This window comes from Anabrus simplex, chromosome 7, assembly GCF_040414725.1.
Source record: "Anabrus simplex isolate iqAnaSimp1 chromosome 7, ASM4041472v1, whole genome shotgun sequence".
NCBI classification, from domain to species: Eukaryota; Metazoa; Arthropoda; class Insecta; order Orthoptera; family Tettigoniidae; genus Anabrus; species Anabrus simplex.
The window spans coordinates 285,808,369-285,820,941 of NC_090271.1; the positions used below are offsets into that span (position 1 = coordinate 285,808,369).

Genomic DNA, 12,573 nt, shown 5'->3' on the forward strand with positions numbered 1-12,573 from the left:
TCCCATGATTAATGTACTGCATAGAGTTATAGAAAAAGGATTCTAACATGGAAATAAAGCATTTCTGAACATATATACACACACAGTAGAAGTCCGTTATAGCGAGAAGTTATAACAGCCGAAAATTCACTCATTATAGCGGATTGTCATTATATCTGATTTTTGTATAAAAGTCAGAAAACCACCCATACACATTTAAATCGGTATGATACGGCAATCAGTTTGTTCAGAACGTGCGTTTCCGCAGATGAAATCCACACTATGGCTTACTTGTTTGTTATTTTTTGAAATCCGATACCACGTGAAAGTGTATGTTTAATTTCATTCTGAAAAAATTACAGTAGGGCCTACCTTACTTCGAATCCATGATGAACCCCACTTTTTCCTTCAAAAAATTTAAATCAGGCTCAAAAAGTGCTTTGTAAAATCATCTGAATGCCTTTGTTGTACAGTACGCATTTTGTAGACTATTTTTAGACGCCGAACATTGGCTTTCATGATACCGCATTTTTTGCGGCTGCACAATTATTCTTTATTTCCGCAAGTTTAATGACCATTAACTTAAAATTGGCATCATAATACTGAAGAGAACCTGTTGAAAATTTGCCGGCAATATCTATTCCATGCGTCAATACTACACGCACGTCTCACTTGCCGGGTTCGGTCGACTTCAGCGGCTAGCGATGTATAGGCCTAATCGCGGACGTTGTAGTTCAACGAACAAGTTTATTGCGCCACGGTATGGCCATTCGACCCTTGCGTTTTTCTTGCGCATACCTCACAATTTCATTTTCAACTTCTTTAAAGCGTCCTTGTTGCGGACCACTGAATGCATTTTTTTTCAGTACCCGGTACACATTTTTTAACTATCTTTGTCTTCACGCTGACGCGAAATATTAGCTTTACTTAGGCCTATGCCATATTTTCTTGCGGCTGCACAATTATTATACATTTCCGAGTGTTTAATAACAATTAACTTAAAACTGACATCATAACATCGACGAGAACCCATTGAAAATTTGCCAGGAATACCTGTTCCACGTATCTTTACGACTATCCATCACGAAAATATTCCTGCTGACTATAAAACTTAATTTTACTAAGAATCAGGTGCAGTAGACGCGTTATAACTCTGCCACTGAGTAGCCGTGGCCTTTCTAAGAATTCGAAGGCTCGCATGTTTTGATGCCAATCTGCAGATTTGAGCAACGTTTTTGTAGAGGATAATAGAATGTCATTCTGTCTTCACTATTTCCCGAGTTCCAGTGACGTTACACACAGGCACCGTATACCGGTTGTCACGGCTGGCGTTGTATAATAAAGAGGCAGTCGTTTACACTGACTTAGCATATGTCATGAGATAGCGTGTGGGGCCTCTGGCCCTGCGAACTGCAGTGAGACGCTATGGAAGTGAACCGACAAGTCCCTGGTAGTCCTCTGGATGCAGCTGACACCAAATCGTTTGCAGAGCGGCCGCCAATGCTGGTCTGTTCATGGGTGCACGATCCATGGCACGGAGCCTGTGTTCCAGGACATCCCAGATATGCTCGATAGGGTTCATATCGGGGCTCCAGGATGGCCATGGCAGTCGTTGGACCTCCTCTGCATGTTCTTGGAACCATTCCTGGGCGACATTGGAGCGATGTAGCGGCGCGTTATCTTGAAACACCGCAGAACCGTCTGAGCGCTGGAAGGCCAAAAATGGGTGGAGGTGGTCTCCGAGCAGCTCAACATACCGCGTACGATTCAAAGTCTCTTCCAGAAAAACTAGGTGGCCCATTCCATACCAGGAAAATTCACCCCAGACCATAACAGAGACACCAGCGCCCTGGACCACACCTTCGAAGCAGGCGGGATCCATTGCTTCATGTGGTATGCGCCATACACGGTGCCTACCATCAGCATGATGCAGTTGAAATCAGGATTCGTCCGACCATATCACGTTATGCCATTGTTCCAGTGTCCATCCCTGGTGACTGGCGACAAATGCGCATCGTCGTGCTCGATGACGTTGGGTTAACAGTGGCACCCGTGTGCGGCGCCGGCTCCCGTACCCCATAGAACACATGTTCCTGCGGATAGTCCACTGGGAGACGTGTCTAGCACGGCCTGTGTTGAATTGAGCCGTGATTTGTTGCACAGTTGCCCGTCTGCCACTATTGACAATCCGTCTCAGATGTCGCCGGTCACAGTCATCGAGGGTGGCTGGATGGCCGGTCGTTCATCTGTTGTGGACGGTGACACCCGCATTCAAACATTCACGATACACCCTGGACACGGTTGATCGTGTGAAGCCGAATTCCCTCACCACTTCCGAAATCGCACTTCCCATCCATCAGGCGCTGACCACCATACCCCGTTCGGTGTCAGCTCACGACGATGTTTCATTTTACACCTGTCACATGCACAGACAACACAATTGCGCATCAGTGCTCCGCTATCCCATGACATTTGCTCAGTCAGTGTATTGTCAACATATTTTGTGTGTGCGTGCGTGTGTAGGGTGAAAAGAAGCAGTGTGGTTACCGCGGTAGTAGCCAGTGGTATTCATTACTGTTAGTTCGCGAACGCAAGACAACCCTTGATTTTTTGCTTGAGATTATGAGGGAAAAAAACGTCGTCTTGGATTCGGGGAAATACGGTATCACTCCAGAGTTTCCTTCTTTAAATGGTGTCACCTAATCTAACTGTATATATGTCATAAAAACATATTTGAAACGTATGTAGAGAAATGCGTTATCCTCGCTAAAAATTTACATGTGAATAGCCTTTCCAAAATTTAACTAGACGCAAGAAAATATAAACTATCCTCTGAAATCATTGATGTAGGCGTACTCTGCCATATCTTGAGGTGTATCACATTCTTAATTAATTTCAGTATGGTATAACATTAAAATTAAGAGATCGTTTACTTCAGCCATTATTTTTAACGAGTTAACAACTGCTGTCGGCCACGGTATTTACGCATTTATTACGAAAACTTATCATCTTTCATTTCAAATTTTCTTAAGGGAACAACAGTCTTTGGGTATTACTAATCAATTCTAACATCACCTTCAAATGTCGACGAGAGAGCTCGCAAATGCACATAATGAGAAAACTATACCGTACTGGTACCAAAGATGATCGATCACGTTTTGTGGCAAACTTAACCACACTATACATATGATGAAAACATACTTCAATTGCCAGTGGAGAAATAATAACCTTCTAGCTATAAATTTACATGATAATAACCTTTCCGCAATTTAACCTGACGTGAGAAAATATAAACTAACCTCTGAAATCAATTATGCACGCTCCCATACCTCGAGGTGTATCCATTTTTACTTATTTGCAGTATTTAGCATTAAAATTAAGCAATCTTTTAGTGAGGCTGTATTTTTAACGAGTTAAGAACTATCGGACACGTTATTTACGCATTTATTACGAAAATATGTTCTCTTTCAATTCGAAATTTCTTTATGGAACAGCAGTCGACGGGTATTACTAATCGACTCCGACATCACCCTCAAATACATATCAGATGTAAGGCTTTTCAGGCGTTTGCTCTATTAACCAGCGTTTCGTCTTAGGTCTGACACTAGACTCGTCAGAGTGGGATGTGTCAGACCCTACCCACTGACGCTGGGTGTATGCAGGTGAGCTTATCATTGTGGAGATTTATCTCCCGTATGCAGTTGTCAGACTGTGCCTCATATATAGGCTTCTGATAAGCTCACCTGCATACACCCAGCGTCAGTGGGTAGGGTCTGACACATCCCACTCTGACGAGTCTAGTGTCAGACCTAAGACGAAACGCTGGTTAATAGAGCAAACGCCTGAAAAGCCTTACATCTGATATATTTTTGACATGCTCTATTGGTGAAAAATATCTAATTCCCTCCATGGGAATTTGGAATTTTCCATCACCCTCAAATGTCGACGAGAGAACTCTCTATTGGAAATAGCGAGGAAACGATACCAAATATAATTGATTGGATGCAACTTAATCGCTGGGGTGCATAAATATCGGTAACAGAAAAATCGTGCGCGCTTAATCGCTCGTAATAACGGATGCGTCAGTGATAGGGCTTTCGCTCTATCCGAAGGATAATAAACAGTTTAATATAGGAATTGTGTATGGACAGCAAAACATTGTCGGTATAACAGGGTTCTCATTATATGCCGTACTCGGTATAGCAGACTTCTACTGTATATATATATTCTTCTGCATGTGATCAGTGTGTCGTTAAATTTTGGCTGCACGTTATTTTTACACACTGTATAACAAAGGAAGGCCTCCAGACATCAGTGGACCAGGTCAATAGTGTATGAAAATAAATACTAACAAAACAAAATTTCTGGTAGAAAATAAAAATGCTAATTTATCAGGCAGAGTAAAGGTCAACCAGAAAGTAGGCATACTCCAAAGTTTCAACTGCTTCATATCTGGATTGTATACTACTTGAAAATTGGGACCCTACCAAAGAAATCAAATCGTCTGTATCAAGAAAGCCAGGCAGGCGTTCATAAAATTGAGAAACATCTTGTGCAATCTGCATCTAAATCCACACCTCAGAACTAGAATGTTGCGCTGTCATGTTTTCCTACCTTTATAACGAAGTGGAAGCATGTACTCTCGCCAGAAAGAAAACTAGATGTTACTGCCATATATTTATCATGGATAGGCCTATATCATTTCTCAAATGAAATTGTGCTACACGGAATGGACAAAGGGGCTATGTAGACCAAAGGTATTGGTGAAATGTCACTGTAATATTTGTCCCGAATGGAACATAGTAATTGCTTTTACACCAATACAGTGAAAAATCTACAGTAAATTAAGAAATACCATCGTTACTAGAGAAATATCTAGAGAAATATGTATACGTACTTACGGGCCGTAGACAGGACTCCTTTATGTTGTATTCCGCTGCTCGTGCCGTCTTTTGTTTCTTTCTTGAGGTTCAGGGCTTGCACCAATGAATGGGAGTGCTATGTCTGTGAATTGTCATTATCTTTGTCTATATGACTAGTGTTGTAACCAAGGTTGAATTTTACAAACACAACTTTTATTTGCTTCACTTTATGATATTTACACAAATAACAGAAATTTATTTTGAAGCAAAAAGGAATATTGAATCTTGAGAAAAGTCTGTCTTTATACAATATGTACAGGTTTACAGTCTTTAGATACACTCCTATCTTGAAAAGATAGTCTTTGTGAATTGACACGTTGATAGTCGAGAACTATCTGGCACACTAACATAAATGTCTTTGAGAGTCCTTGTTTGTTGAAGTGCCTGAATTCCTAAAAAGCAAGTTCAATTGATTGAAGAAATTCCACCTAGCGAAACTAAGGGAGCTTGCATACATTAGGGAATGAAAATGGCTTGTAAAAGAATTACGGAACATAGGCAGCGGAAACAGGAAAGGGAGCGGTGACCAGAGGTGAAACCTCGTACTGCCAGAAATTCAGTCCACCTGGTCGAAGCACATTTTCAAGAGGAGTAGCCTCCGTGCTCGACGTAGGGTGTATTCTGGAGCTGGACACCGGGGCAAGTGGGCAAGTGAGCAGGCAGGGAGCTCCTATTTATAGTACACTCGATGGTCAGGCACGCGCACTGAGGGCTGCGCGTCGAAGCTAGCAGAATGATACACAGGCGCGCGTGCAGCTGGCTGGCGGAGCGAGAAGGGAGCGCCGGACATACAACACCCTCCCCTCCTAAATACGCCGGTACGGCGTGAAACGGCGGCGGCGCTGGCGGCGACTGCGATGCTGGGGCGGAGCTGCTGATTTCTCTGTTGTATTGTCCGGGGCTGGAACTGGGCGGAGTGGCGCTGTCTCGTCCTGAAAGGAACCCATTGTTATTAAATGATCTAAAGCGCGTTCGGCAATAGATTTATCTGGTTTAGCAATAGCATCAATAGCTGGACAGGGGCGGTAGCGCAGACGTATCTGATCTTGATGGCGGCAGATACGTTTCTCCGTAGTCTGTATCTCGTATAGACGATGACCCAAAGATCTGCAGATGACTCCAGGTATCCAGAGGGTTGGATTTGAATGTCCTGGTGTAGACCTTGTCATTGAGGGAGAACTTCGTTGGTGAGGTCTTATGCGGGGTCGGAAGAGGCTGTAACAGAGAAAGTAAAGTTCTGTGAGGTCGTCCATGGAGCTTCTGTGCAGGAGTGATATTATCAGCGCCGGGTAGAGTTCTGTAGTTGTTTAAGAGTTGGAGCAAGGCTTGGTCTTTAGTTAAGCCTGAAGAGACAGCTTTCTTCATACTTCTTTTAAATGTTTGTACGAAGCGTTCAGCTTCACCATTAGATTGAGGGTGAAAAGGTGGTGCTAGGATATGACGAATGCCATTATGTGTACAAAAGTTCTGAAAAGCAGTAGCTGTAAATTGAGGTCCGTTGTCTGAAATGAGTACTTGCGGTAAACCTTCTGTAGTAAAGATTTTCTGGAGAGCACGAATGGTAGCTTCGGTGGTAGTAGTCGAATGCATATCCACGACATATGGAAAGTTTGACAGTGAATCGATGACTATTAACCACATGGAATTGAGGAAAGGACCTGCGAAATCGATGTGAACTCGTTCCCATGGAGTAGTAGCAGGAGGCCATGAAGCAAGATCAGAAGACGGGGCGTTCTGATTCGTTTGACATTGCTCACAATGACGTATTAGCTTTTCGATGGCGGCATCAATACCGGGCCAGTAGCAGTGTTGACGGGCGAGTTGCTTTGTTCTGGAGATACCCCAATGGCTTTGGTGTAGTAATTCGAGAACTTGTTTCCGTAGGCTAAGTGGGATAACCACTCGGAAGATGGTGCCTGCTTCTAGTAATACAACTCCGGCACGAGTCGTGAGACGATGCTGCATACGATGATAAGGTGCCAGGTGGGCAGGAAGTGTGCTCTGAAGAGGCCAACCGTTGCGGATGTAAGTACGTACAGTAGCAAGTGTACTGTCCTTATCCGTAGCTTTAGCTATGCAGGTAGCATCAATAGGAAAACTGGATACAGTATCTTCAAGTTCTATGTCCAACTGAAGACATTCAGATTCTTGAGAATCGAAGGCAGTATCAGGACCAACGGGTAAGCGGGAGAGGGCATCAGCATTACAATGCTGGGATGTGGCTCGATATACAATCTGATAGGAATAATCAGAAAGGAACATGGACCATCTTTGAAGCTTTCTGAGGGAATTCTCTGGGATCTTATTACCAGGATGGAATAAGTGTACGAGAGGCTTATGATCGGTAATGATCAGGAAATGGTTGCCATAGAGATATTCATTGAAACGGCGAATACCAAAGATGATGGCTAAAGCTTCTTTCTCTATCTGTGAGTATCGACGTTGATGGTCATTAAGTGTTTTCGAAGCGAAGGCGATGGGGCGTTCTTGTCCATGACGATCCTTCTGGGAGAGAACGGCACCGACACCGTAGTCTGAAGCGTCAGTAGCTAGCGTGATGATCTTGTCGGGCTGAAAATGAGTGAGTTGTATAGCTTGAATTAAGGCGTTGTTGATTGTTTTCCATGCCTGTTGGCATTGCGGAGTCCACTGAAACTTAACACCTTTTTTACGTAGAGCGTTTAATGGAGCTGCCACTGTAGCGAAGCGTGGAATGAACTTATTATAATAGTTCGCTTTGCCTATGAAGGACTGAAGCTGCTTGAGGTTCTGAGGTGCTGGCATGTTTACTATCGCTGAGACATTCTGTGTACTAGGACGAATTCCATTCTTATCAAGTATATGTCCTAGGTAGTGAACTTGAGGCTGAAAGAAGGTACATTTAGCGAGATTCGCTCGTAGGCCATTGTCTTTCAATTTCTGGAGAAGGAGGCGTAGATTGGTTAGATGTTCCTGATGATCTTTTCCAGTAACAATAATATCATCCAGGTAGTTAGCACAACCGGGAATGGAGGCGGTGAGTTGAGCCAAATAGCGCTGAAAAATAGCCGCTGAGGATGAAACACCGAATGGGAGCCGCTGGAGCTGGAGCAGTCCGAGAGGAGTGTTGAGTGTGAGAAATTTCTTAGATTCTTCGTCTAAAAGTAGCTGGAGATATGCTTCTTTAAGATCAACTCGAGAGAAGAATTGTCCACCAGAGAGACGACGGAATAAGTCTTCTGGACGTGGAATAGGAAAGATATCTGTGTCGAGTTGTGCGTTGACTGTAGATCGAAAATCGCCACAAAGTCGAACATTACCATCAGGTTTCTTGATTACCACGAGTGGAGTAGCCCATTGACTAGAAGTAACTGGTACAACAATTCCAGTTTGTATCCATCTTTCTAATTCTTTCGTGACCTGGTCTTGAAGTGCTAGGGGTACTGGACGAGCTTTGAGGAAGCGAGGCTTAGCGCTGGATTTCAGCTGTATGTGAGCTGTATAGTCTTTGGCTGTTCCGAGCTGAGAGTCGAAGACTTCAGGAAACTGCGCTAGGAGAGCGGTAACGTCAGAAGTAGGATGCAATGTAGATACGACGTTAATGTTGTCATGTATCTGGAAACCAAATAAGTTAAATAGATCCATGCCCATAATGTTTGATGCAGTGTAGTTGTTAACTACGAGAAGAGGAATGGCCTTCTGAATTCCTTTATAACTAGCCTGAAGCTTGATTTGACCTTTGATGTCAATTTTCTTCTTGTTAAATGTCACGAGCTGGATGTCAGCTGGAGAGCATGAAGGTGAACCTAAGTCGTGGTAGGTAGTCAGGTTAATAATAGAGACAGGTGATCCAGTATCTAATTGAAAATCGACAGATCGATCAGAGAATGAGAGAGGAATGATGATTTTGTGAGAATCCTTTGTGGGAAGAATAAGATTGATCTGATCCACTTCCATGTCTTGGCGGGGCTGTATATGCTTCCGGCGTGCTGCAGTAGTCTTAGCAGGGCGGAGCGAACTTCGACAGACAGTCTTAATGTGTCCAAGTTTATTACATCGTTCACAAGTAGCTTTGAAAAAACGACAGTCACGACGTTCATGATGCTTGAAACAACCTCGGCAGGAAGGCAGGAGTTTCGAGGTGCTTTTAGAATTGGGCTTCCGTGTAGCATTACGAGAGGGAACCTGGCGAGAATGCTTGGTGGAGAGCGCCTTATCCGTACGGTTCACTGTAGCAGAGGACTTGCGGGCCTGAGGCGAGACTTGTGCAACTTCGTGTGGAGAAGCTATGGCTGCGGCAGTCTTGGTAGTAAGCTCATAAACCGTAGCAATACGCTGGACGTCTTCTAAAGAAGGGTTACTCTGCTTGACAGCGTCAAAACGTATTTTGTCTTCAGGAGTATGTAAAATTATCATGTCCCGAATGAGAGAATCAGTGTAGGATGAACCACAACCGTCCTTGGAGCAGATGAACTGGCAGGGTTTAGCTAGACCACGCAATTCAGTTATCCATTCAGTATGTGTCTGATGGGGTTGCTTTCTGCTCTGAAAAAATTTATAGCGAGCAGCCACTATGTGAGGAGCTTTGGCATAGTGTTCCGTGAGACGGGCCAAGAGCTGCGTGAAGGGTACCTCAGATAAGTGTTCTTCCGGACTTAATTTACGTAGTAATTCACACGTAGCATTGCCAACCGAACTAAGAAATAGTGCGCGGCGGCGTTGATCATCTGTGACAGAATGGCAGATGAAATGCTGTTGTAAACGGGCTAAATAAACTGACCATTCTTCCTTAGCCGGATCAAAAGCAGAGAACGGAGGAATAGCTGATGGCTGTGTAGAGACAGAAATAGCTTGAATAGCCTGAAGTAATGCTGCCTGTTGTTGTTGCATAAACTGTTGTTGTTGCTGCTGTAAGGCTTGGAAGACCGTAGCGAGTTGTTCCGCAGTAGCCATTGCGAGATGCGTGCAAGAAAGAGTAAGGTAAGCTGTGTGTCAGAACTGGTTGGAGTGTCGTTGTTGGTTAGCACGTCGCCGTAGAGTTGACAACTGGGCCTGTTGAATTGTAGTGTCGTGTTTACCTCGTTGCTATAGAGTTGGCGATTGGGGCTGATGACGTGTAGTTTGTTGCTTTTGTACCTCGTCGCTATAGAGTTGGCAACTGGGGTCGAAGAATTGTAGAGTTGCTGCTTTTTTACCTCGTCGCCATAGAGTTGTGTTGTAACCAAGGTTGAATTTTACAAACACAACTTTTATTTGCTTCACTTTATGATATTTACACAAATAACAGAAATTTATTTTGAAGCAAAAAGGAATATTGAATCTTGAGAAAAGTCTGTCTTTATACAATATGTACAGGTTTACAGTCTTTAGATACACTCCTATCTTGAAAAGATAGTCTTTGTGAATTGACACGTTGATAGTCGAGAACTATCTGGCACACTAACATAAATGTCTTTGAGAGTCCTTGTTTGTTGAAGTGCCTGAATTCCTAAAAAGCAAGTTCAATTGATTGAAGAAATTCCACCTAGCGAAACTAAGGGAGCTTGCATACATTAGGGAATGAAAATGGCTTGTAAAAGAATTACGGAACATAGGCAGCGGAAACAGGAAAGGGAGCGGTGACCAGAGGTGAAACCTCGTACTGCCAGAAATTCAGTCCACCTGGTCGAAGCACATTTTCAAGAGGAGTAGCCTCCGTGCTCGACGTAGGGTGTATTCTGGAGCTGGACACCGGGGCAAGTGGGCAAGTGAGCAGGCAGGGAGCTCCTATTTATAGTACACTCGATGGTCAGGCACGCGCACTGAGGGCTGCGCGTCGAAGCTAGCAGAATGATACACAGGCGCGCGTGCAGCTGGCTGGCGGAGCGAGAAGGGAGCGCCGGACATACAACAACTAGCGTGGGCAGTTCAAACAGCAAAATAGCATGATCCCTGAACCAATAAATATATTACTTGTGTGTTGAAAGGAAAATAGCATGATCCCTGGACCAATAAATATATCATTTAATGAATGAGTTAGGGCACAAAATCGATTGAGCAACTAATATGGATACAACTTTTTTTCTGCTACGTCGCAGTGCTTCCATATGTGTTTTGTTTGTCTAACACTTTCGTGTGTGATGTCTTTGCTCACTGAAGTTGTTTGAATTAATTAGGTGTCTTTTTTTCGTGTTGCTCATTCGTCTTTTTATACCACAGAAAACCATCTTCGGGGCTGCTGACAGTGGAGTTTGAACTCGCTATCTCCCGGATGCAAGCTCGCAACTGTGTGCCCCTAACCACATGGTTAACCTGCCCTGTTCTCGTGACTGTAAAGTACATGCAAAATGGGCTCAGCACTTCTTTACATTTGCCTCTGTATCTCTTTGTTTGTTTGTATATGTATAAAGTGTATGAAGTATATATTTTTCAGACTGTGCTCGATTTGCTACTTTAATCCTTTGTCCCATTTCCCAGTAAAGCGAGCATCCAGCAAACCTCTTGCATGCATTGGATTTTCTAGTTGATTATACAATAGCCTGCAGCACAAAAATCTGGTGCCCCAAGTCTCTTAAAGAGTATTTACAGTAGAGAAATATTTAATCGTCATCATCATCCCATGTTTCAGCCATTAAAGAACTCTTGCATGAATAACCTGTATTGTTCATTGCAGCTGGCTTGTCGCAGTGGCTTGGAACATCGAGCTGTAGATCTATGCGAACTGATGCCATCCCACCAAGTAGTCGAGCTGGCTGTCAAATATGCCTCTAAACTAGGCAAGATGCATCTAGCAAGTCGTTTGTCAGAAGTGGTTGCTCGTAAGAAAAGAGAAAGTGAACAGGACAGCCAACGGGTGTATATGAACTCCAGGTGAGTAAGTGTGTTGTTCTTGAAGTGTAGAAAATAGCCTTCATGTCATGTCAAAATGTTCAATTTATTAATCACTGTAAAGAGAAATCATCATAGGTAATAAAACAACTCTGTAGATAATTTCATGGGCAGCTATGTTGCTCACAAAATTATTGATAAAATTTGGAGCTCAAGTTGTAATTATTGTATGTAGCAAATAACTGCAATATTAAATAAGAAATGATAATAAAATTGGATAAATTGGATAAATATAAAGGAAATAAAAACCCCTGTGGGTGGGGGACACAGATGAAGAATATATCCATGGGATCCCCTGCCTGTCGTAAGAGGCGACTAAAGGGGGCGACCAAGAGATGATGGATTTTGAACCATCACGTGAGGAACACCATGGAAAATTCTAAATTCCTATGGAGGGAATTAGATATTTTTCACCAATAGAGCATGTCAAAAACATATCATATGTAAGGCTTTTCAGGCATTTGCTCTATTGACCAGCGTTTCATCTTAGGTCTGACACTAGACTCATCAGAGTGGGATGTGTCAGACCCTACCCACTGATGCTGGGATGTATGCAGATGAACTTATCAGAAGCCCTTATAAGAGGCACAGTCTGATAACTGTATATGGGAGATAAATCTCCACAATGGAGTTATTGCCAGCCTAGCAATTCCGAATGGAAAATTCTAAATTCCCATGGAGGGAATTAGATATTTTTTAGATATTTTTATTTTTTATATATTTTCTTTTCTGACACATCCCACTGTGATGAGTCTATAGTCAGACCTGACGAAACGCTGGTTTATAGAGCAAACGCCTGAAAAGCCTTACATCTGATAGGAACACC

The 12,573-nt window shown here is 43.2% G+C and overlaps 1 protein-coding gene across 2 annotated transcripts in view; it reads left to right on the forward strand.

Moving 5' to 3' along the window:
* The window catches only part of Ctf4 (Chromosome transmission fidelity 4), a 175,681-nt gene that overhangs the window by 105,441 nt on the left and 57,667 nt on the right, over positions 1-12,573 (forward strand). For both annotated transcript variants that reach the window (XM_067151705.2, XM_067151703.2), the window contains exon 14: positions 11,533-11,729. In XM_067151705.2, the coding sequence (XP_067007806.2) occupies positions 11,533-11,729 (197 nt within the window). The remainder of the gene's footprint in view (positions 1-11,532; positions 11,730-12,573) is intronic.